At 37.8% G+C, this 25490-nt stretch overlaps 3 protein-coding genes across 10 annotated transcripts; 1 reads left to right on the top strand and 2 right to left on the bottom strand.

Annotated features, from left to right (window-relative positions):
* Positions 1-280: 280 nt before the first annotated feature.
* Positions 281-9434, bottom strand: Rga (Regena). 8 transcript variants are annotated; one of them, XM_053759548.2, is made up of 10 exons: positions 8177-8387; positions 7515-7634; positions 6357-6632; positions 5451-5634; positions 4469-4633; positions 3527-3559; positions 2083-2287; positions 1161-1325; positions 637-772; positions 281-418 (listed from the first exon to the last, which is right to left on the bottom strand). In XM_053759548.2, the coding sequence occupies exons 3-10, from the start codon at positions 6627-6629 to the stop codon at positions 344-346; spliced, it is 1236 nt and encodes a 411-aa protein (XP_053615523.1). In that variant the 5' UTR covers positions 6630-6632; positions 7515-7634; positions 8177-8387; the 3' UTR covers positions 281-343. The 8 variants fall into 8 exon arrangements, with proteins under 8 accessions (XP_053615523.1, XP_053615524.1, XP_053615520.1 ...); XM_053759549.1 differs by lacking the exon at positions 8177-8387 and adding an exon at positions 8087-8103; XM_053759545.2 differs by lacking the exons at positions 7515-7634; positions 8177-8387 and adding an exon at positions 9213-9434.
* Positions 9435-9988: 554 nt separating this feature from the next.
* Vha26 (Vacuolar H[+]-ATPase 26kD subunit) lies at positions 9989-14563 on the top strand. The gene is made up of 5 exons (XM_053759665.1): positions 9989-10149; positions 10331-10506; positions 11867-12035; positions 12720-12914; positions 13719-14563. Exons 1-5 carry the CDS (start codon positions 10117-10119, stop codon positions 13824-13826), a joined length of 681 nt encoding a protein of 226 aa, XP_053615640.1. The 5' UTR covers positions 9989-10116; the 3' UTR covers positions 13827-14563.
* Positions 14564-14652: 89 nt separating this feature from the next.
* Positions 14653-25250, bottom strand: Nmdar1 (NMDA receptor 1). Its single transcript, XM_053759484.1, has 17 exons — positions 25105-25250; positions 24190-24336; positions 23864-23986; positions 23341-23612; positions 22914-23066; positions 22314-22487; positions 21698-21959; positions 21363-21464; positions 20998-21109; positions 20512-20679; positions 20205-20329; positions 18904-19138; positions 18490-18638; positions 17968-18125; positions 17407-17579; positions 16856-17109; positions 14653-16053 (listed from the first exon to the last, which is right to left on the bottom strand). Exons 2-17 carry the CDS (start codon positions 24331-24333, stop codon positions 15874-15876), a joined length of 2784 nt encoding a protein of 927 aa, XP_053615459.1. The 5' UTR covers positions 24334-24336; positions 25105-25250; the 3' UTR covers positions 14653-15873.
* Between the last annotated feature and the right edge of the window lie 240 nt (positions 25251-25490).

Genomic DNA, 25490 nt, shown 5'->3' with positions numbered 1-25490 from the left:
CTTTTTAGATTGTGACGTTATTGCACAAATGGGCACAACTAAGTGCCATGTCCTCTGTCACGTTAACGTCAGACTGAGGAATGGGGCATAGAGACATGCCCCATTTTGGCCGATGCGATAACGCAGCACGTTGCGGTTTCGTTCTGCTGCATTATTTTCTATAGATTGACACGTGTGCGTGGAGCACATACAATATCTACGTTCTTCGTTGATCGAAAGAATGGTGCATGGTTCTAACTAGTAGAGGTGGGTGTAACGTGAGAGTATTCAAAAGAAAGAGTAAATTTTTAAACTTGTACTTTTTATATAACAAAACTACAATAGGTGTGTGGGCGCGGGGCCGCTACGTCAGCACGTGCGGCGGCAGCTGCGGCCGCCCCTCCAGCTTGCTGTAGTCCAGGTGGAATTCCTTCGCCACCTGGATAATAATAAATTCATACTAATATCACAAAGAGAAAAGATTAGTATTTTTATTTGTAATGAAAACTACTGGGCCGATCTTGATGAAGCTTGAATGAAACTTCATCAAGCAGCTAACAGTTTTATCCAAAAAAAATCAACAACCTACACTAAGCTCTAATAAGCTTGTGCTTGCTCGTGGTTCCGCTAGAGTTAGATAAAGTGAGCAATGTGTACCTTGCGCCAGTTGTGCGCATCAAAGAAGTAGTAGGTGCCGCGCTCGTAGGTGGTGGTCTTCTCCACCATGGGCATGCCCGGCGCTTGCGAGATCCACACCTTCTCCTCCATGTGGTACCGCCACTCGCGGTTGTATCTGCGACACACACGACACATTATGCCCAAATGCCCGCAACGAACCAATCACATTGGAGTGTGGTTGACGTTGCGTCACAATGGCGCACTGTGAATGGTTAGCTGTGTCTCATTTCGAATCGACTCGATATTAAGAAGTAAAATGCAATCCAGTACATTGCCCTCTAAAAACTGTACAAGTAGAAAATTTATTTTTAACTAACTATATTTTTATACCCAAACATTAAAATGGGACTCTTATTACTATTTCCTAACTGTCTGTTTGTCCTTCTATTGATGTAAGGGTCTTCAAATACACCAATAAAAACAACAATTCGTTATCTACCCTACCGTAACATTACACTGAGTCCAGAGTTCGGGGCCTCCCAGCCCCGGCGAGAGATACTCACAACTCAGCGGCGGCGGCTATCTGCAGCACGTCGCCGACGAAGCAGTAGAACAAGTAGAATAGCAGGTCTTCCTTATATCGACTCAGTCGCAGAGGCGCCAGCTTTTCTCTGATAGAGCCGTTTATCAGGTATTCGGGAGGCACGTGGTAATCTAAGTCTTGTGGTCTGCAAGTTTTATAATCATTATATGTCATTTGTATGCTTTTTTTTATCTTAATCATTTATTTGATACAAGATTAAAGACAGGCATACATATACAACAATTAGGTTTATCTGTGTTCGATAAGTGGCTAATCCAAATAAACAAATTACTTTAAAAAAAATTGAATTATTGCTATAAATCTCCTGTAGTTCTGAAGAGAGATAATTAGGTACCATGTAGATGGGTACTCTTGTTCCATATAGATTTTTAATTAAACAATGTGTTTTTTGTTATTATATGCTGTATTCCATCAGCAAAACATATTGGTCCATAAACTTATTGACACACTAACACCACCAATTTTATCATTTATTTTGTAAATATTCGCGAAAACTAAAAAGTGAAGTACAAATTATGCTACACTAGATAAATAACTGTTTTTATTAAAATTATTGTTTTCTATTGGACACAGTTGGACAATTTACTAAAAAGAAAACTGTGGCCACCAAAATCCTTGTCGTAAATTGTAACTTTTTTATAATGGAAAACTACTACCTAAATGTACAAATCCATCATGTAGTGTATCATAATCTTCTTTTAGGTTTAACCAGTAAATAATCGAAAATGATATAAAAATTATGTATTGATATAGCATGATCCCTAGAAGAAAACTCACTCAACATCACTCTCAATAAACATCATCACTCTGGAATCAATTTTATTAAACGTAAATTTGATAAAAGGGCTAAAATAGAATTATCAAGGCTGAATGATAATCACCTGCAGGGCGTATCCGCCCAAGGTCCAGCGAAGGTGAGATAAAGGTTGTCAGGCGAATTTAAATTCAACCCTAACGCTGTGAGATCCTGCCCTAGCGCCAACGACACCAGGCTGGGGTCAGTCTCGGCCGCCCGGATGAACGTCAGCAGGCCCACGATGCCGAACTGGTTAGGAATCATCGTGTCTGGTATGTTCGTTACTTTACCTAAAAAAATATAAGAACGTTATTTTAAATTAGAACAGTAAATAATTTAAGACGCTTTACGAAATTTCACCGCGCGGTTTTCTGACCCATAGAATTTTTTGGAGTATCTGATATAAATTTTTTTCACAAACATTTCAATTTTATCACAAGCTTTTGTATAATCTGGTCGCATTCAACACATAACAGAAAAATATATGCATGCAGGTAAACCTCTGAGGAATTCCATCATTGAGAGCTAATCTTGGGTGCATCATCAAGTCATGTCTATCATAATAATCATAATGCATGGTCACGAAAACATAAGCGTTGTGTTTTCTGCGATCAGCGATGTGCAACGATTTAAGCAGATGTTTTGTTGTACGTCCGTCAATATGTGGAGTATGTTCTCCAGTGAAGACCTCTACTACTTATTTCCTTTTTCACTTGAATTGGTATTCTTTAGAAACCTATTATGTCCTTCTTTTACAATTGTTTTCGGTAGGCAGGTGTTACGTAAAACTAAATAAAAGCTTGTATAAAGGGGAAAACAATCTGTGTTGTGATCCAAATAGGAAATATCACGAAAAGTTTACGCAGTTAGCAGCACCAGCACCTTCGGTAAACAAAGTACCCGTTCTTAATGTAGAAACCAATATATTTGTCAAGCTATGGAAGACTTATCATTATCAATATAACAAATGTTAGTGCAGCTCCGGTGTGATAACATAGCAGTAATATTTCCTATTCTGTAACATAAGTACGCTAGAGGAGTTGCGTTGGCGGATTAAAATTCGCAAGGATATGCAATATGTAATATAAATTGAACCCTAAAGCAACATGGATCAAGGTATAAAACTGAATGCGATGAATTATTGAATGATTGTGCGGAATAAGTCGGCGCGGTGAAATTTTCGCAGTGCAGAGCCTTTAAGGATATAGCAATTAAAAAGGTTACAACTTCTTTTAGGTTCTTTTAATACAAGTGTTAAAGCATTATTTTACATCATGCCATTCAATTTGTGTCTCAATATAGTCAGAAACCACGAATTTTATTTACTAAACTGCTACATTTCATTCACAAAATGCAAAATAAAATCTATGGCGAATCTGGCGTAAAAATAAAATTTAATTTTGAATGTACGGACAGAGTAACATGTGCATTTTCCGATGACAAGTCAGAGACAGGTGACCAAATATATATTTAGCGATAAAGGCGACATACAAGCAAACATATCGCTATCCTAAACGTTATATACACACCATATATTTCCGCAGGTGCTGGTGGTGGGATAACTTGAGAGAGAAAAAACATAAGTCAGATTCATGTAATGACACTATACTACACAACACAGGTCACGAAAGTTTTTGATGGTGCATGCATATCCTAATAAAAAAATTAGGCAACTTTTGGGCATGTCGTTCTGCCACATTATGTTTTACTTCGTAAAATAGATATTATCACACACTCCGTTAAAACATTGGGTACTATTTCGTTGGCTAACTTAAAATAGCGCCTACAATATATATTGTTCATTATTTTTTACACGTTTTCCTGTCATGCCTTGAATGTTTATCCAGTTGGTCATGAAAAGCTACAAAGATAATAATATTTACCACAAATAATGCATTTTAATTACGTTTTAAAAAATAAGGCATTTGCATTGCTGTCATTTTGTTGTTTTGTTGAAAACAATAAGGTTTTTAAAACGTAGGTATTTAAGATCGATAAGAATTAGATACTGTTAGACATGTTAGACCAGAAATATACAAATGTTACATACTTCTTTTGTCGAGCTCAACAAATGCCGACGCGACTAAACATACATTGCGTAGTTTTGTGTATGTTTGGCAAACTGTCTGCCGATAGTGTATAGGCGGCATAAAGTATGTTTCACTGAGAAGAAAGTGGGCAAATACTGAGCGACTAAGACATTCCACCCAGAGATGGGTTTACGCTCAGTATTTGCCCAGTTTCTTCACAAACAGCCAAAGGCAAACCCATCTTCTAGATAGGTTTTTTTTGGGAAGAAACTGGGCGAATACTGAGCGTAAACCAATCTCTGGGCGGAATCTCTCGACCGCTGCACCACAAAAGTCGATCACTTTCTGGGACAAGTCGGCCTTTGGACGCGTTTTTTTTCATTCAACAGCTTTCTCAGTATGTGTTTCCCCGTCGTGCAACAAAGCGTGTAGGGCACTGACCGTCGGCGTCGGTCTGGATGCCCTGCTTGCGCAGCTTGTCGCTGTGGCTGTAGTCGGGCTGGTCGGGCGCGCCGCCGCCGCCCGACGTGCCCGGCAGCGCGGGGAAGTCCTCCGACGACATCGTGAACTCCGACTGCTCCGACGTCGGCTGCTTCACCATACCCACTGCAAATATGTCATGCCAGCTTACTATTATTTCGTTATCTCGGACTAGCGTTTGCCGGCGGTTTTATATGCGGAAGCGGAACAGACACGCTTTTCATACAAACAAGGTTGATTTAAAAAAAAACAGCAGTGAAAGCAGAACAGACATACAGATAGACAGACTTTCGCATTTATAATATTAGTATGGATTTGAGCTAACGTGATCCAAAGCTCAGCGTTCACTTAAAAACGAACAAATAAATTTTAAAATGGCTCTGTGATTTTTCTGTATACTGTGATATTAATGTGTTCACACTTCACATAGGAACTACAGAATTTTTATGAATTTTTTCATAAAATTTAGATTAATAAATGTATATCACAGAATATTCTATCAATGAGTACCATCAAAATTTGACAAATCCAGGAGTTTGTGTATCGTTATATCAATTGACCATATTTCGACCCTAAAAAAGACAGATGTTTATTCTATTATGTCTACTTACCGACATCTAGTGGCAAGTAGCCGAATACACACTATAGTTAACTAAATTGTCAACCAATGTGCAAATTTTCTCAAGATGTTTTCTGTCACCCAAAGCATTTGGTAGTCTATGAAAACTACTAACATGAGCCAGATTGATATACAAACTCATGTGACATGAGCAGGATTAGAATCTAGGGCCTTTCAATTACAGACGGACAGACTTAACCACTAGACCACCACTTCATAGTGTTAAAATACAGATATGCGAATCTACGCAATAATGCATTGTTTAACTATTATGTCTAGTGTTCCAGCATACAGGCATTAATGATTGATAGCATGGAATCTCACCGTAAGGTTTAGAGCCGGGGGGCGGAGGCGCGGCGGCGGGCGCCTGGTCGCCGGCGCCCCGCGCCGTCAGCGAGGGGAACTCACTGAGGTCCAGGAGGGGCGGCGTCGACGTGTCGCCGCCTTCTCCAAATACCGAGTGGTAGTTGCTGCCGGCGTTGAATCGAGATAGGTTGCCCATACTCGACTGAAAAACAACAAATTTATCTATTAAGCTTATTAAGGCCCTAAGGCTTAGGTGATCCAGCTTCAGTGTGATCTAATGTTCGTATCTTGAAATTAATTTAATCAAATTTATCTTGAAATTAATAATCAACATAAACAGGTAATGATCACAGTAAACTTACTTCTCTAAAGGACAATTTTTTTCAGTTTGGCCTCATATGGGCCCTTTCTATGTGATCTCAGTAGACTATTATGCAAAGCACTACTATAGATGGAAATTTCTAAATAATATATGGATATATTAGTTACTTACTAATAATGTTGTGATGGATGTAGATAATAGATGTGAAGACTGACGTCAAAACGACTCAGTCCCAGACCTTATTCCTACTGTTCTTGCTAAGTTTTTAACAGCTCTAACGTTTTTTATCTGGTAGTTTTAATATACCACATGCTGATTAGCATTGCCTAACAGTTGGTTTATGTATTTTATTCGCTAAAATCTTTCTTTATAGGGAATATGATTACAGTATACAGAACAGAGTAGACCTAAATTAAAATAACAGCATCAAGCATTTGGTTACATCTATATCCATACTAGCTTGCCCGCAACTCTGCCAGTGGTAGTCTATGTTTTACTTCAGGGTTCATCAGAAATGGCCAATGTTTAGGCGACAGACAGACAAAGTGTCTGTTTGTTTTAATGTGTCTGTTACTTTAATATAAGGATAAATATTATTTTACCATGGAATTAGAGTTGGGTTGCTGTGACAGTGTGGTGGGCATGGGCACCCTCCTGTCAGCAAACGCTCGCTGGCCGAAGAGCGTCGCTCTGGAGGCCATGGAGGGCGGAGCGCCGCCGGGCATGGCCGTGGAGCCCCGGCCCGGCGACAGCGCGCCCCCGAACGTGGGCGTCACATGCCCCGACACTCCCCCCACTAGACCTGAGCTCACGCGTCCGCCCACGCCGCCGCTCCCTAGGCTTCTTGGTGCTTGCTGAAAATTCAAGTTTGCCATAACCTGCAAAAGAATGGTTTTCTGGTTTCAGTTGTTTAGTAGCATTTAAACTAAAACCAAAGAATTTTGGAAGTTGAAGCCTATAAAGCTTATAAGCCAGAAAATTATCTGTAGTGTATTTTAATTTCTTAGTAAAATTATAATTTATTTTTTTCAGCACCAATTCATTGATGAAAATTTTACCACTGATAAGAAACCATGACTATTTATTTTATTTTCATTAAAAATAGATTGAAAATACTGCTAACAATAACATTAATAAAGTAGGCCAGGATGTGATAAAAGTTCATCATTTATAATTCAATAACTTATTAATAATTGATAAATAAATAGCAAAAACATGATCAAGATAAAATAAAATAACTGATTTGTTATAAACTGAAATAGAACAAAAATTTTAAAAAAATGTAGGTATGAACTTTGAAGAATTTCATTCCTCCTTAAATGAACTTGGGTGATTTGAACGATTCTACTTATTAACCCGTGACACATCCCAAAACCTCCCTCGATACTGCAATACTGCCTAAGTTAGAGCTTGGGAATTACTAATAAATAATAATAACTGCAGAAAGGTATTTTCTTACTCTCTGGAGGACTAATATAACTATAGAATATTTTTTGAATGCAGCAAAGTTTACTTGAGTCAATAATACAATTGGATAAAAGAACAATATTTTATTTCAAAAACTAAGAAGTCCACCTATATGAAATATTGTTTTTTGTAACAAGTTTGGTAGTATTGTTTATCTAAATACACTAAACTCACAACAATCAATACTGCTACTTTCAGAAAGCCAAGATACCTCAAATAAGTAACATGATCTACATAATTATTCATGTATGGCAACAAGTATAGTTTCTACTACAATAACAATGTATACTAACATTTCATATGGCCAAATTAATGTTATTCCAATACTTGTGACTTTCCAATTTGAAAATAAATCTTCAACTTCTTGAAATAGCATGGGTATGTAGAACACTGTTCCGTAGTTCATTTATTCACTATGCGGAGTACAAGCAAAGAGATGGTTCAAGTAACCTTCATACAACAAAAATCTTGGAAATGAATGTGAAACAAAATAAGACATTGTTTTCATAGCAACAGTCAACTTCAAAAACAAACATTCTTATTTACATGAAATGCAACAGACCTTCATACTGTCATCACAGAAAGCAATACAAGGTAAACAAATTTTGTAGGGCAAGGAAAGAGGAGCCTTTGGAAATGTTTACTAGCGAAAGCTTGGGCCGTGATGATTTTTGCATTATGTTTTACCAATTTGGTGGGAAAGTCCACTCATAATTCGTGTATTATCGGTAATATTTTTATAAATGCTCACTGACTGAAAGATTTGTAGGATCATATTCATAACATACAAAGTTCATACACACATTTAGTAATAATCAAGATAACGGTGATTAACAACAACAAACAGGATAAGCCATATACCTACTTTTACATTATTTTACGATGGATATTCGTGCCCTGTCAAACAATGGCGACGAGTAATTCACTAGGTTCTGGTAAAATATCCAATATTTACCTAATGTGTCGACGTCAGTCCTTAATCCACTATTTCAAGACACGTATGGATGGTTCATAATCGAGTATTATCCGCAGAAACAAATCAATTCACTCAATGAAATAAACAAAAGTTTGTTGACTGTTCAATTTGGAATACAATTTATGCGTTTAAATTTTTACACACGAACTAAGAACATTCATTAGACCGTCCCTGTCATGAAACACTGCTATAAAACGATGAAGACTTTATACATCTTTACGTCACTAATAAATATTTTAACAATTTCACTCAGTTTTGTCGAACGCCACATTACCCTAAACAACTGGCGGCCATATTGTTGAAAGCGGAAATTTGGAAAAAAAACATTTAAAAATCGTTTATGCAAGACGAAACTTGTCTTGATCGTTTACAACTAATTTCGGTCTTAAAACATAAATTTTTATTTTTGAAATAATTGTGACATGAAATTTCAGTTTTTATTAACATTTTCTTTTATCGACATAATATTTTGGATACTTCTTTGACTTTTCATGACTTGAAAAATAAATTGCCACATAAAAATTACTTCTACAATAAAAAATAATATTAAATTTTGGGTAAAATTAATTTTGTTTCTGGTAAAATTAATTTTGTTTGTAGCATTAAGTTAACATAAAATTGAACAAATTTCTCAAACTAAGAAATGCGTGTGTTGAACTAAAAGAGTGCCCAGACCCAGAGCTGCAGTTAAATCACAGATATTAGAACATTACAATGTAATGTCCTTATAAATTCACAGATATTATTTATCTGTGTGATAAATAAGAATTAATAATATCAAAATATAGTTACATACCATGGTTACGTACTTTTCATCTGGACTGAGACAGACCCTGAGTTCAAACCTTACTTAAATATTAAACTTAGTGGGAACGTTGATACTGCGCTTCGAATTTATGAAATGAAAATAATTTTCCAGTGGAAGTGCGATACGATATTTGGATATCATCACAATACTTTTATGAACAAATTACGATTATCCTTTTATTTTGATTCTTATACCTAAATTACTAACTTGAGGTTTCTGTGGAGAGTTTTTACTGGATGTCCGTCGCCGCATTGTGAATAAATTTCTCGAATACTTGAAATTTTGTCAATTTATTTACACCGATATTTCAAATACATTTAGATAGGAGGAACTAAGACAAATGATCATGAATAGTTTATTTAAAGAATTTATATTACATTTATACATCTACTGTTTTTTGTCTAAATTATTACCTTCATACCTAGACTTCAATTGACTTTATTTGCGGGTACGTCAAATTCATCCGTACCCGCAAATAAAAAGTGCTCAGTAATGACAGTTTAAATAATAAATATTGAGCGCCTCTTCATGATATCAAACTATTGCCGATATCAGTATCATAATATAGCACCAGAAGTTAATTTGAATGAAGTTTGTTTTTATTTAATTAATAATTATTGATCAATTTGAATGAAGTTTGTTTTTATTTAATTAATAATTATTGAACTTGTAAAGTATGAAATATTCGCTTGCTTCGCTCGCCCCGCTTTGGGATCACAAACTAAAGCTAACTCTAACATAACCTATTGACTGAAAGAAGAGCTTTTTTGTGATAAATAGGTGCCGCTAATAGCGCGCCCGCATACGTTCCATTTCCGAATCAGGAAACCTAAAGGCACTTCCATTCCTTAACTAGTTTTTTACCATGCTGCACAGATCAGATATAAGAAATTTGCAATGTTCTGATCTGTGCCATGCCATGTTGTTTTTTTGTCTATGGCATTATAATGGGAAAATTTCGAGAAATTATGGCAACACTGGAATCATATGATTGTTCAATGAAGAAGCACGTCTGATAGGCGTCGTCTTACTTCTTTCAGCCAGATTTTAATTTTCTGGCTCTTTATCGGTTGTTTTTTGTGTTAGTGGTGTTAAATATTAACCATCAGCCATGGCGCTCAGCGACGCAGATGTTCAAAAACAGGTACGTTTATGATTACCACAAAATTGACGAATAGCACACGGCATGAATTTTGTCGAGACGATTGATCCAGGCAGCACTTATGAGTCTAGAACGTATCACAGCGTAAAAATGATTCACATACACTATTGTTCTATCTATTACATCTGGATTACTTTTAAATATCATGTTTTTCTTCTACCAGATCAAACATATGATGGCCTTCATCGAACAAGAGGCCAATGAAAAAGCCGAGGAAATCGATGCTAAGGCAGAGGAGGAGTTCAATATCGAGAAGGGCCGTCTGGTTCAACAGCAGCGGCTCAAGATCATGGAATACTATGAGAAGAAAGAAAAACAAGTGGAACTCCAGAAAAAAATGTAGGTCTAAATAAACATCTCCTGGTAGTACATGTAGATCTAGGTCTTCAATGAAATTCTAAAGTCCTATTCACTAAACATTCCAAAGTCCTTATCTTACCAATGACCTACTTAAATTATTGAGCCAACCAAATGTCTCACTATAAAAGAAATTCTGAGTTTTTTGCATGTGTCCCATAAATAAACAGTTTTATACCCACATTAACAGTAGTTAATGTGATTAATGATACCAATCAATCTAAATATCTTGAAATCTAAATATCATGTGCTGCACTTGGATTTTACCATGGATAAGCATTGTGACATGTGACTTCTATGTATATTTTATATAGGTATTTTTATTGAAAAGACAGTAATATTGTTACTATGTGGTTACACTAAAAACTGTAAGAGAGAGAAGAGGGCTTCTCAATATTTAATGCATTTAATTACATAGTCTAAAACTAAGTCATTTCCCACTGTCTGTTTGTTCCTATGTAAGCTAATATGCCTATAACTATGCAATGCTTATATTATAATTTTTAAAAAGATAAGTGATTCAATAGAAAGCTATATGTGCATAATATTGAATCCAAGGAGGGCTGCTAGCACATATTACAACATTTGTTGTTGTCTATTGCCAAAAATTGTGATGCACTTACTCTTAGTCTCTGTTGTAAAAAAGAGAATTCAATAAATTCATGATCATTGCATTGCATTCATACAGACAGACAAAAGGGAAGGACACTTCTTCTATCTTAAGGAAGTGGTACTCTCCATTCAATAAATTATTACTAGTCCATTCGGTTTGGTTAGACACACTTATCTTTGCACTATCTTTAATGATAACACACACTCCTCCTACCAATCTGTTATATCACTAAAATACTATGTGTATGTAGTGTACTATAATATTGTAGTGAATGTGATTCAATAGTAATAATATACCACTATACACAAATAAGTTTACCACTGATTGAAGTTATGATACATTTACACACTATCAGAACTCAGATAGATGCCGAAGTTAATGAATGAACATTGAGTAGTTTATATGTGAGTGTATGTCAAATTTTGAAATTTTGGTGAAATGTTTGGCAATATTGTGTAGCTGGCATAAAGATTTGACTTTATAGCCATATAATTAAAACAAAGTAAATCCACTTGCTTCTGGTGAAGGGAAACATTGTGAGGAAACTTGCACACTGTTTGACAGTTTAAGTTCACTAATGTGTATGCAATTACTTGCCACTAGATGTCAGTAGGCAGTCGTAAAAGCCATATCAGATGCCTTTAGGCCACTTGAATATAATCTGACACCAGTGTTAGCAATAACACACTCGAATAGACAAAGAATCTAAATAAAACAATACTTTGACAGTCAATCATCGAACATGCTGAACCAAGCTCGTCTGAAGGTGCTCAAAGTACGTGAAGACCACGTACGCAACGTACTGGACGACGCCCGCAAGCGCCTGGCTGAGGTGCCCAATGACACCAAGCTATACTCAGATCTTCTTGTCACACTCATCGTGCAGGCTCTTTTCCAGGTAATTTTACGAATACGAATCGTCGAACATTATATTATGCATTATATATAATATAATTCAAACTCCAAAAGTTATGGACCTGTTTCAATTAATATCTGATTGCCTATAAATTTAATTCAAAATCAAAATTCTTTATTCAACTAAGATGACATACTGGCATGACTTATGAACGCCAAAAAACAACTTAAAACTATGTTTACTGCCGACTTGAAAAGAGCTGATGAAGAAGTAGTACCATACCGTAAACAATTGTATTATCCAACCATACCGTAAATAATTGTATTGTATCCAACAAAGTGTTGGATAGAGCTAACTGGACAAATAAGTTTAGCTGTCAGATTACAATATATTTTATCAGAGAGTGATAAAACAAACCCTTGATTTGCTCACTGACTGCACAACAATGGTTATGCTGGCAGCTTGAGAAAAAAATATTATGCATATAATAATTTTTTCTCAAGCTGCCAGCTCCTTGGAGTCACTATAATCTGTGTGAACCGCTTATATATTTTAGAACACACTGAAATAATAGCGCCAAATCTGGCGTCTTATCTCATTTAAGCTTCGTGCACCTTCTCGCCTACATAATCTGCAGGACACAAATTGTCGTAAACTGTACGAAAAAAATTTAAATCAATTTCTACCTAATTATTTAGTAATGAAATGTTTCGTGTCCGGTTGCAGTTGGTGGAGCCGACGGTGACGCTGCGCGTGCGGCAGGCGGACAAGTCGCTGGTGGAGTCGCTGGTGGGCCGCGCGCAGCAGGACTACAAGAACAAGATCAAGAAGGACGTCCAGCTCAAGGTGGACTCCGCCAACTTCCTGCCCGCCGACTGCTGCGGCGGCATCGAGCTCATCGCTGCCAAGGGCCGTATAAAGGTTTGTTACTCTGTTCTTTTGCAATGCTTATTTTATATATTTTTTTTATCAGCTTTCGATCACAATCATAATAAGTTTCCATATATTTTATACCTTTATGTGCACCTACTTTGTTATATTACTTCCTGAGAAAAATCCAAAAAGAAATCATGGTAAGCCTTTCTGACCAACACCTTTTAAATGAGTTTCTTTCGTTCACAGTAGTGGTCGTTCCGAAATAAGTTGTAGCTTTGATAAATATATAGATTAAGAATATGACGTGAAGAATTGCAGCTGTAATGCACTCATTGACCTACCCGCTTTCCTGACCCAAATACACTACAGAGGACTTGAACGAGACCAATGACAAAGCAATGAAGCTGTAAGGCATAGGCGCGTAAAAATTGTAGAAAGAAGTCTACACAAACGAAAAAAGAAATCCTTATGGTATAAAAGGCATTCCAGTGGCGGTTTCTAATTAGACCCTCGAGTGATACGCGGTCGCGCGTGACTTGTCACGCTCGTGCGAGGCGCTCGATAACAATAGCATTCACACAATTGCTATCTCTATCCTGCCATGCGGTTAAGTTATCGCATTCTTCAAACGGTTTTTCTATCAATATTATCTGGATGTATGAGGTCTCAGTATCCTATTGAAATAAATCGAATATAGTCCAAACCTATACATTCCGAAGTAAAACATTTATTAACCACTAAAGTAATTTTCTAAAACGTCTATTTATATTATCATATATTTTTATAAAATCAAAATTCCATGTAAGCAAAAACGAAGTGTTTATAAAGTATGTGCACGGTCGGTTGCAGATCGACAACACCCTGGAGTCGCGCCTGGAGCTGATCGCCCAGCAGCTACTGCCCGAGATCCGCACAGCCCTGTTCGGACGCAACCCCAACCGCAAGTTCACAGATTAAACATCCCTATCACTAACAACATTTCAAATTTCGTAATACTGTAGAAATATTTGATAATAAAGTAAGTGTTTTCGTTTGCCTAATTAATTATAATGTAATAATGCGTACAATTTAATCGCTATTTAGAATAATCTTCCCAAATCGCCGGAAATACCATCGTGTCAGCATCTGGCCTGGCGAGCACATCTATATTTTTAACTCTAACTGTAAGATAGTTTCGCCTGCTAAAATAACGTAAACGAAACGTATTTTATTATAACAATTCATTCGTGTACCTTCTATGTATTAGAGGACGTAGATCTAGTGTTGGAAACAATTAAATAATTATAATGTTACCATTGAATAGGCAAAATATGCGATAGTCAACACTGATAAAAGTAATGTTACAGTAGTGTTAACATGTACCGGCGACAGTATGAACATTCTCTTACGTGAAAATGTATTTAATCAAAAGTTTGTTGTTTCGCTTCATGTTGTTCGATCTAGGGTCACTGTGAGGCTGTAAGGTTGTCCCAAGACAGCAGCACCCCACGCTATGTCCACTCAAATGTACATTTGACTGGGCGCAGTGTGGTGTCATGGAGTAGCCTTCCGCCGACCAAGCTCCCTAGCTCCATACTTCCTGGCAATGTAACTTCCTCGCAATCGTATTTAATCATATAACTCTTTAATTAGGATACTATATATTATCCATTATGGCACTGTTAAATTCTTATGTAAATATATAGATGTGTTGATATCAGTGTTTTATTTAGACCTGTCCTAATAATACGAAAAGAAACAACATTTTAAATATATTTTTTAATTAAATACAACAACATAATATCAATAAGGATATTTAACAATAAGTCAATTTGTATATAACTTTGCTAACACATACGAACTTAAAAGGTCTATAGAATTTATTTATAATATTTTTTCACGAACTATATATTTTTTTAAATCTTATTTAATTCTAATATTGACTAACAAGTGGTGTTCCATACCTATCTATTAGTATTAGCTATGATTGAAATTGACTTACAAATATACTACCAATTTGGGTACGCTCAAAAAAAAAACCTACTCTGAGTAACAATAACGAAATATTGGTAGATAATGTTAGATGAAGACTGGAGCAGTGTCACACGCCAGCCTCGCGAGGAACACCACACAGCCGACATCCACACTTGAAGATTTATATTACTGAGCCACCGGCACACTAGCGCCACCACATTTTTTTCTTTTAAGTTAAAATAAAAAAAAAATAACTAATAGCGACAACTAAATTATTGGACACAATTTACTGTAGAATATGGTGGCTCTAGTGAACAGATTTAAATAAAAAATGTGTTCTAATCAATAATCTTGATTTTTACATATAAGAGAAAGGCATACTTTCAATCACGAAAAAAACTGTTCCCGTGGGAAACATACGAACCCGTGGGCAAAATCGTTCTTTTGAATACTGCGAAATACGTAACATAATTTTGCCCCCGCTCTATACTTTGCTACTTAAAAGTAGCAAAGTGAAATTTATATTTTATATAATCTAGAATTGAAATATATTCACACTTACACACATATTAACGATTTTAGGCTTTAAATTATACAGAATGGAATTCAGTGTTGGATTATGTTAAGAAATTAAATTTTCCACAATTATGCCTATAAAAATACACAAAAAACACGGTTATATTACTAGGGGGACGGATATTTTGAGACATATTTAATTAATGACTAATTCGTATTGGTATGGAAGTCCATACCAAGAAATAAATAAAGTGTAGTAAAATTTTTTTGTAGATTATTTTGTCTGTTAAATTTAATCTTCGACATTCGACTTCGACAGTTTAATTGGATTTTGACTGTAAGGAAGTTAGCAAAATATTTGTAGGTTTTATCTCGGAAATCCATCTCTATGTGGATGAAATAGGTAGTACAAGTTTGCCGGAAACATTTTGCTAAAAAATACTTCCATTCGGGCGAAGCCGGGGGCAAAAGCTAATTAAAAAATAAATAAACTCGTGCATTTAAATTCGTGACAATCACACAAACAGGGGCGTATTTAGACGACCAAATGCGACACATCCGGGGTGTAAGCAGGGAGGTATCGAGGTACCCGGGGCTCGTCGCGTCTGCGGGCGCCGCGCTCCACCGCCAGGCTGATGCTCCCCGCCTCCTTCACGCCATTCGACTTCACTCTGCGCTGAGGCGGCAGCAGCGACGCTCGTAATGATTTGCGTTTCTGAAATGTGAATTGTATCAGTAATAGCTCTTACAGGTAGAGAGGCATGCAACTTGCAAGATGCACTGCAGGCGGGAGCGAAGCGATAGTTAGGGATTGTGTCTTTGTTGGAAAACCCTGGTAACTAAGTTATTTACCAGCGTTTTTTAGTGGAGGGGTAATTTATACCGATATCTACTTTATGAAATCTATCTATTTATTTTTCTTTATTGTTAAATAATAGTTGCTAATATTTTAAAGGTTTTAAATGTTTTAATAGGTTTACTGACTATTGATATCTAATATTGGATGCAGACTGATGCAGTAGTTGCAAGCATAGGTACATAGGTAAGTAATAGTTATATATGATCCTTCTAACGATTGTGCAGACAATTGATACATTTAATTCACGTTGGCTCAAGCCATTGGGAAAGGGAAATACTACAACGTAGTCACCTATGAGAAATCGTCTAAGTTTTAAACCATGCGTCGAACTTTGAAAAATATAAATTCATATAAAATACTAATATTCTGAACAAAAATAATCGAACATTGAAACAAGCTATGGCCGTGTTCAGCCATTTCTCTGGGCTACGAGGTATAAAACTACTTACGACATCGACTAATCCAGCTGTGCTCCACAACAAGCAGCGGGGTCAACTTTGTGATATAAAAGAATCTAAATGAACATGAATTGTGTTTATTTGTCAATAAATATAATCATTGGTCGTTCGCCTAAAATGATGCCGTCTTATATTTTGCTCTCTATATGGTGTTTGATGACGTAGTGGTCGACGAAATGCTCGTGCTTGGCCTTGTTTACCTCGACGGCTCCGCGCCATCTGTCGGCGGCGTGGCGCGCGATCTCCAGCCGCTTCTGCTTCTTGATCTGGTGCCTCTTGTACACCACCTCAATGACAATCAGCACAATGCCCCCGATGATGCCCGCCAGCACCAGTATAAACACCCCCGCCATGTTCTTCAAGCCTAAAGTATTCGGCGTCTTTTCGTTCTCCTCGCAGTTCAAGAGGTTGTTGCGTAATATCCACTCGTTGTCGAGATTGTCCATTATACCGCCTGTTGAACGAATAACATTGATAAACTTGTGAATTGGAATATATTTCGTTATAGCGATGTGTCGAGCAGTCGATGTAGATACTAGTGTTTTTCTTTATCCAATCCCACGAGATAAAACTCAACATCTCGAAAGGAGATCCAGGCAGTGGTAGACTATTAACTGCTACTGTATGGGCTAATGAAACTTCGTCAGCACATAATTTGAAAAGTCATTTGCAAAACTTGGTACATAAATTGATCTACATAATCTCATGTAATTCTTTCGACGAATATGTCTGTTAATATAAATATACGTACTCTCATGGAAGTCGAGTATAGCGAGCGTGACGAGGTCCGCCCAGGGGGAGCCCTTCTGGAGCCCCACGCCGTAGCCCGAGCGGCCGAACAGCTCGCCCGCCGTCACCAGCTCGCAGTCCTGCGCCGCCTCGAACTCCAGTCGGGACGAGTCCCAGATGAACGCCATCAACTTCCTGGTGGGGTTGTAAGAATACATTTCTATATTGGATGCAACTGCTAGGAATAAGAGACCTTTCTATACACATTTTGACGGGTTTCATCTGGAACACCATCAGCATATTGAGTGGGATTCTCCGAATAGCACGCTGCTTGTGATATCAGGCTTCTTAATGTCGTTAGTGGTACGCCAGTTTATACCAGACGCGCGCGGAGCCCTTTCTAAATCTATGGTTCATACATATACGAGCTCAATCATAAATATCACACAGATCCCAAATGTTTTATTATGAGGCGCTGAAATTTTTTAAAGAAAAAGTAAAGAAGATAATATTTGCAAAGGCACCACGATACTTTTTACCCCATACATTTTCAAAAGCAATAAAATTATCAACTTCAACCAACCCTTGTTTAACATCGTCGATGGCCTGCTCGGCGTTGTCGTAGTTGTTGGCCTCCATGGTGCGGTACATGTTGGACAGCTCCACCTGCCTCCTGAAGTACATGTCCACTGCGGAACCCTTCACCGTCGCACACGTCAGGTTCTCCATCGTGTTGCGTAACTTCAACAGGAAACAGTTGTTGTGAAAATTATACATGTGTAGTATGCAATGCAAGGTACTCGTATGTTTAGTAAATAAGTACTCGTAAGTAGTACGGAAACCGTAACTTCTAAAGAAGCCGGAATCCATTTATAAAAATAATTATGTTTTTTTCTACAACAAATTATAAAAACTCAAATTCGTATCTTTGTTGTTTCATATGTAATCCTACAATTTTTTTCCATAATTTGGGTTCCATAATAGAAAATAGGACATCGAACAAGAAATAAGTCGAAGTCACGTTGGCGTCCAGTTCCACAATGATCATAACACGCCATAGTTCTTATGCCGTGGGGACAAAACTGAGATTTCATTAGCAACTGACCCTCGCGTCGTTGATGCCAGTGAGCTTGGTCTTGGGTCGCTCCAACACGAGAAAGGCAGCCAGGTTAGCGGTGTAGGACGCGACGATGATCATCGCGAACCCGGCCCACACCATGCCTAGCACGCGCGCTGAGAAACTGCGTGGGGTGCCTGGAAGGGAAGTTATCATTCATTGGATGCCTGGTGGAAGTTATCGCTCTTGTAATTGGTAAAATTTTAGTTAGGTATGCATTGGACACCTAGGTACGGAAAGAGGAAACGCGGCAATCCAAAGAAGCAAACAGTTTGCCGTACACTGTTGAATTTTCCTTGCCAAAGCTCACATATAAACTATGCAACGTACGTTCATTCGCGTCAACATCTGTCTGAGTTCGAATGGTTTGGAAAAATTGGTACCGTACCCACTGTCACCTACCTTCACCAATGCCGCTGTTCAGCAGCACGCCCCAAGCGAACCAAATAGCACTGGACAGATTCAACGCATCTTCCTCTGTGCCGTCAATATTCGCCAATTTGAACCTCCCGAACGGCGAGAACCGGTCCAGAAGGTACAACACCAGAGCCACCACGTGCACTGACACCATCACGAGGATCCAGAGGGTGTTGGAGAAAGGTTGCAAGAAAGACACGAGTGTGGAGGAGCGCGAAGGCTGGAAATTGTTGGAAAGGCAACTAAAAATCCAATAGTGGAATATCTATACCTATACCTACATCAATTCGACGACATTTTTACTTCTAATTGTTCTACTTATGTTCTATTGTAACTACTACCTATATACGACAAAATATTATCTTTTAATATACACCTAATCCTTCCTATTACCATTCTCTCTCATCTGAGCGTTTTTTCAGATGCCTTCGCCGCCATAGAGGGTCGGTCCCTTTTCCTTCTATTTTTCCTCTACTTTGATCTTCGGCACTGTAAGTTGTCAGATCAATGGTGCCCATTTATTCTTGGCGACATCAAGGCATCACTTCATGAGTTTGCCCCTTTTGAAAGGACCTTCTTACCACTTCAAGGTGCAATGTTATGTTTTTGATTGGATGATCTTCCTGGTATAGTGCGGTCAGGCCAGAAACCACAGAATTATTCGTCCATATAGAACATAGAGAAACTACTAGATGGACGGATAACCCATAAGGTCACAGGATTTACTTCTTTCTCGCTTCTTCACTTGTTCGTAGGGTTAGTTTCGCTGTTGAGCCTTTTAAATTGATAAGGTAAGATAAGTATACGGGTCTGCTGGTAAATATTTCAAAGAAAAGCAGCACCTTTGTACTTACTTTCCTATTAATTTAAGATTCTATTTTGTTTTCACGTGAAATCAATAAATACTGTTTCAAAACGGAGGAATTGGATTGAGGTGATATTTGGTGTGAAAATAGATACAAAAGTTGATCGTCCACCCCCCACTAAACTTAGTTTAGCTTAGCTCGCATAGTTAAAGTTTAGCTTGTTTTTTAAACGAGTGCGTCCACCGCAAACTACGGCAGATTGGCTAGCTACGTAAAATACAAGGGTAAAATAGCTAAGTCGAAGTAACTTAGTTGTGTAGATCGATCCGTCAGAACATCACTAACATAGCTTTAGATTATTTTTCGGTTGACTTATGTATTACTTATTTCCCAGTTTATCTTAGTTCACTGATTAGTTCTTAATTAATTTAGCTGGCGCTGGACGTTCCGCTTAAGATTCTTAGTATGACTTTTACTAACCTTCTTTTCTAAAATGGTGATTCCCTGATATTTAAACGGCTTACTGAATTCAATAAATTCAGCTCTTTCAGGATTTATAGTCAGTGGAGCTACTATCATGTCAGCACGTTCATATACTAATTCCCCTGTAACAAATTATTCAACTTTTGTAAAAATATTGCATCGCGATTAATGTATTACAAAAAGGTAGGTACAATATACAGAAGGAGATAGAAGAAGATGAGCTAAATAATGAGATCCCATATGAATGCCTGTCTTTTAAAAGTTTAGCTGAAGTAAATGTATATATGAATATATTATACTTCACCTATCAGTCCTGTCCATTCCTTCTTAGCTCCTGGTACCGACAGGTTTTTAATAATGTAGTTCCCGAACTGACCATCGGGTGAGAGAGCAAGGGAATACGTAAAGTTAATCACTTTGGACAACTGTTTCAAAAGGTCCATACAAAATCCTTTGCAGCAGTACAATTGACCTGAAATAGTAAATTATGTACTCAGTTCCAGAAAAGCGACCTACAAGTTCAAAATTTTACCAAAATTATTTCCGCGCTTTTTTTTGAGTAGCAAACGCCCTCTATGTTTTGTAAATACTACTAAATAAAATAACGCCATCTTGTGTTGAATAGTTAGACTAATTAGCGATACGAAAGATCGCTAGATGGCAGTGTAAACAAACTGGCACACAACGCCATCTATTGTTGAGTAGTTAAAATAAGAAAGGGAAAGCTTATTTTAACGACAATAAACTTCACTAAATGTCGTCGAATAAAAAATCCCATGAAATAACTTACCTATATCATCACTAGCGTTGTAATGAGGACATAGAATTTCTTCCTCCGTACAATCATTTTCGTAATCTATTCGTCTAGCATAAACGAATGGCTTTTCTTCTATTGTCAATACCTAGAAATAAAAACAAATGTACAGGAAGTTATGACCTAATTAAGTAGATCTAGAAATCAACAAGAAATCTGCTACTTACAAGGCAGTATTTTCCTAATAGAGTAAATTTCGCTGTGAGTTACATAACTTATCTTTTGAAGCTCGGTACTGATAGACAACTGGGATATTAGTAAAACTACCGTGTAGAACAGAAGGTAAAAGATTTTTACAATTTGTATTTTCTCTACGTGTTTGATATATTGAAGAGAATTACCTTGAGGTGAGTTGGTATCATAAATCCCTCAGGTTTTGAAGGGCTTCTTCCCATCCAAATAATTTCTTGTTCCTTCAACTCTAATCGCATTTTTTGCGTTTCCTGAAAAACAAAAAGCTTAGAATTAGAAACTATGGAAATAGCTACCTACGTACGACAGATACACATACTACAGCCAAATCTACAGGTCATACCTATAGAAAACAACGGAGCTACAAAGTGCTGCGTCATCGCAACGAAGCATGACTGATTAACGGGGCATGGCTCCTGCATGTCTTGTTGCATAAGTGCAATAAAGGGTTTTGTCTTGTACTAATCACCTGTCAACTACTCACTTTAGAGTAAAAATATTTGCCAACAGCAACATGTTCTCCCTGCGCGCGCACGTTGACCATATCGTACTCAGCATGCACGCGGTCGCCATGGTCGTCGAAGGCCACGTGTCCCGTCGCGCCGTTGTCCAACCGCTGGCGGCGCACGAAGTCGAACAGCGCCCGGCCCGTGTTCCAGATGGAGCCAGAGTTGTCGCAGTCTGACGGCGGGGCGTAGATCTCCTCTGTGTTGTTCATGTCTCGGATGGCTGATGCTAGCACGTAACTGGAAGTAAGAATGAGATATCTCGTAATTTATCATGTAGGTATATATAAAAGAAAACCGTGCATTAACTCCTTTTTTGAACTTGTAAGTATTACGGAAGGGAATATGAAGCGTTGGTAAACCACGCATCAAGATCCTATGGAAATCCATGTCAGAGGCATTACTTATATTCAACACTGGACGTAAGTTTGGGTCAATAAGTTGTCTATAAGGCAGGTTAACATGAATATTCAACAGTAGACGCAAATATGCTGAGAAGATGAAGACTACAGACGCCAGCTGTGAATTTGAGGTCAAAAATTTGTAAATAATAGGTAAACGTGAATTATGCAGCAAAAAAAACAGAGGACTAACATGGAGTCTTGGATGTGCGCTCGCTCGTTTGTGGCGTTGACCAGCCGGAGGCCCAGCAGACCCTCGGGCGCGTTGGCGGCGTCCAGCGCCTGCTCCGTCACCACCCACACGTACCCCGCCGTCGTCATGTTTAAGTACATCGCGTCGCGGAAGATTATCTCCGCGTCGGTTTTGCTACAAATAAAAACAAAATAGTGTCTCATTAAATAACTGCGAAAGTTTGGATGCAAGTGTGTGTGAGCATGTTTTACGTATCACGCAAAATCTCCTAGCATTTCCATTAAATTTGATATACTTGAGTACTTAAAATACTGTACCTATTAATTTGGAAATTCTTCTGTATCTACCTTTTCTTTCTCATTTATGTGATAAACTTTGCCGGTGTCAATGGGTTTATACTAGGTACTTACCACATCATCATCATTTCCAGCCTATATCAACCTGCTAGGTAAAGGTCTCCCTTTTCTCGCGCCATTTTCTATGTCCTGTATCTGTCTCATCTGGTCGCTTTCCCGTGATCCAAGCAATGTACTCACTCCTGACGTCCACCAGCTCGTCACTGAAGGAGTCTAGCCCGGGCTCGGCCTCGGGAACTCTCACCTGGCATACATGAGGAAGACCCGGGCCTGCGCGCTCCTGACGTCTACCAGCTTGCCGCTGAAGGAGTCCAACCCTGGCTCGAACTCGATCACCTGCTCCACCACCACCTTGCGGTCCACGTCATCATCCACGCTCTGCGATGTCGTTTGGAACCTATAGAATCATATTACTTTGGGTTTCTAAGTTTGAAATTTTCATTTAGTGGTCCTGAAAAGCATCTAGCTCCATTACTTTTCACTGCCACCTCCGCCACACCTCCATTTTTGGCGAAATACCTATTAGTTATGTAGTTTATTAAGCCCATTATTTTCATATTGTCAGTTCCACATATTCAGATTGACTTATTTCGTAGTGCAGCTGTATGCACTCTCCTCAAACGCTTTGTCTTCTTCAACTAATCTTTGATATCAATAGAAATGTTACCTACCTGCCCAAAATAGCTCGTCCGTCAGTGTCGGAGCTGTGTATCACAATGACTTTCATATAATTGAAGTGCTTCAACACGTCCACCCAAACGTCAGCCTGGTGGGAGTAAGGAGGGACGGTCCTCAAAAAGGACACGTGGATGTTTTTGTCAGAAAAAGCGGAGTCCCGAGAGGAGATGCCGATCACGGGAATGTGGTAGAAGCCGCTGGTATATGATACAGCGGCAGGAGACAGGTCGCCGGTCAAAGGGTGGGACACCACTACTGCATACACCTACAATAATATCATTGCATTTACATTTAAATAAAATAGGTAGGTAAGTAGTTATTGATATCAGGTGCATAAATGCAAAATTTCAAGAAGATTGTAGAGGTAAGAAACAAATCTACTCCCGCGTTTATCGCATATTTAGTAATAGGATATTAGTATATTAGTAAGGATCTCTCGAAGTCGATTCCTATTGGATTTAATTCGAATAGAAGATGTAAGTAAGTATATGAAGAACATGCACATGAAGAACTTACTCGATGTGCAATGAGGTCTTTGCAGACGTTCATGGCCGTTTTGATCGGGTTGGGGTCCATGAGGATGGAGTAGTCATGGTAGGTGACGCCTCGAGGCACGTATTGGTCTTTGAAATTCAGATTCTGAAAAAAATCATAAATGATCGAATACATAAAACTTTCAGGGGGCGATAATCCTGCATAATCCACATATTAGTAAAATAAAGAGTTTTATTTATCAAAATCATCGAGGTAACTAGGTACATAGGGTTTTAATCATCGAAGTAGACATGTGATGATCAGTTTTATCGGTACAAGACTAAATAGTGGTTTGGTTAGGTACTCACAGAGATTGTGTCCTTGAAGAAAGCGATGGACTCATTGCTGGACAACACCCCCCCGACATTATAGTAAGTGGGGTTGGAGAACTTTCTCTTCTCATCCGCAGCCGCCAGCGTGGCGGCCAGCGCCAGGACTAGCAAACGCCACATATCCTTCATAGTTACAAAAATTATATAATATTTATCCTACTAATTTTATAAATGCGAAAGTTTGTGAGCATGTATGTATGCATGTATGTTTGTTACTCTTTATGCAAAATCTACTGGACAAATTGTTATGAAATTTAATTTTTATCCCGAAATTCCCACGGAAGCGAAACCCGAGGCGCAGCTAGTACCTACTACTATACTTTTCCTTATGACATTTGTAATTTTCTTCAATAACAGCGACTATACTTCTTCAGGCCCGGTATCCTTATCTATTTATTATTATTATCATCATATCCTAAGTCTCTTTATTTCCTTTTTAAGTTATCCTAAGGCTATGTGAAGTCGTTTTATTCCATCTCTTCTATTTTGTTTCCAAATTATTCCAACCGGACCTATTAACTACTGCACCTTGTACTTGAGTTACCAGCTATAATTTTCTAAAACTACTTATGCCTTACTAGGCAAGGTAGGTAGGTTCCTAGGTGTTTACTCAGAGATAAATTTTGACTTGACTTCCATTTTCTTATCTTGTATTTGGAAAACAAGAAAAATACATCATCATAAACCTTTTATACAAAAAGGTTACTTACCCCTGAATACGTTTTAAATACCTATTAAGGTCCTAGTACACTTGATTTTACAGCACAGGATTTGCTTATCGTAATATCTAATCGTTTAACTTATAATTGAGAATGAATATTTTAGGCACACCCTTCCATCCTCAGCTAACTACCACCTTAATTACATACAAATAATGTATGAGACTCTTACCCCGTGTTTACACCATTGATAAGCAACTTTACAAAATATATTTTACGACATTTTACATGTAAAAATGTTATTATATGTGAATGAATAATTCTAGGATGCTGTGTTGAGGGGACAATGGACCCCTTCTGGTGTCCTCTGGACTGCGCAGGCGTGAGGCAGGAATCAATCAGGTTTTCATTGACGACAAAAAAGTTTTGAAGTTTTATTTTATTAAATGGTAAAAAAAATTCATTACAAAATATGACCTTCTCGCAATGTGGAGTACAATCCAATATTTACCAAAAATTAAGCCGCTTAGTAACAATCCATATATGTATATGTTAATTTCGTAATCTAAACAAAACTCTGTACTGTACTGAAGTGAATCGTAAGATTAGATTTACATT

This window comes from Plodia interpunctella, chromosome 19 (genome assembly GCF_027563975.2).
Source record: "Plodia interpunctella isolate USDA-ARS_2022_Savannah chromosome 19, ilPloInte3.2, whole genome shotgun sequence".
Lineage (NCBI taxonomy): Eukaryota > Metazoa > Arthropoda > Insecta > Lepidoptera > Pyralidae > Plodia > Plodia interpunctella.
This window is presented reverse-complemented; position numbering and strand designations above follow the sequence as displayed.

Excerpts from the sequence above, each read along its gene's own strand:
- Rga (XM_053759545.2), bottom strand. The coding sequence starts at position 9,257 with ATGCGGCGACGGACATCCAGTAAAAACTCTCCACAGAAACCTCAA. Across the intron at positions 2,288-3,526 it reads AGCACCTGCGGAAATATATG|GTAAAGTAACGAACATACCA; the intron begins GTGTGTATATAA and ends ATATTTTTTTAG. Across the intron at positions 419-636 it reads ATGCGCACAACTGGCGCAAG|GTGGCGAAGGAATTCCACCT; the intron begins GTACACATTGCT and ends ATTATTATCCAG.
- Vha26 (XM_053759665.1), top strand. The coding sequence starts at position 10,117 with ATGGCGCTCAGCGACGCAGATGTTCAAAAACAG. Across the intron at positions 10,150-10,330 it reads ACGCAGATGTTCAAAAACAG|ATCAAACATATGATGGCCTT; the intron begins GTACGTTTATGA and ends TTCTTCTACCAG. Across the intron at positions 10,507-11,866 it reads GTGGAACTCCAGAAAAAAAT|TCAATCATCGAACATGCTGA; the intron begins GTAGGTCTAAAT and ends ATACTTTGACAG.
- Nmdar1 (XM_053759484.1), bottom strand. The coding sequence starts at position 24,333 with ATGTGGCGTTTGCTAGTCCTGGCGCTGGCCGCCACGCTGGCGGCTGCG. Across the intron at positions 21,465-21,697 it reads GCAAATATTTTTACTCTAAA|GAAACGCAAAAAATGCGATT; the intron begins GTGAGTAGTTGA and ends TTTGTTTTTCAG. Across the intron at positions 17,110-17,406 it reads TATACTCGACTTCCATGAGA|GCGGTATAATGGACAATCTC; the intron begins GTACGTATATTT and ends TTCGTTCAACAG.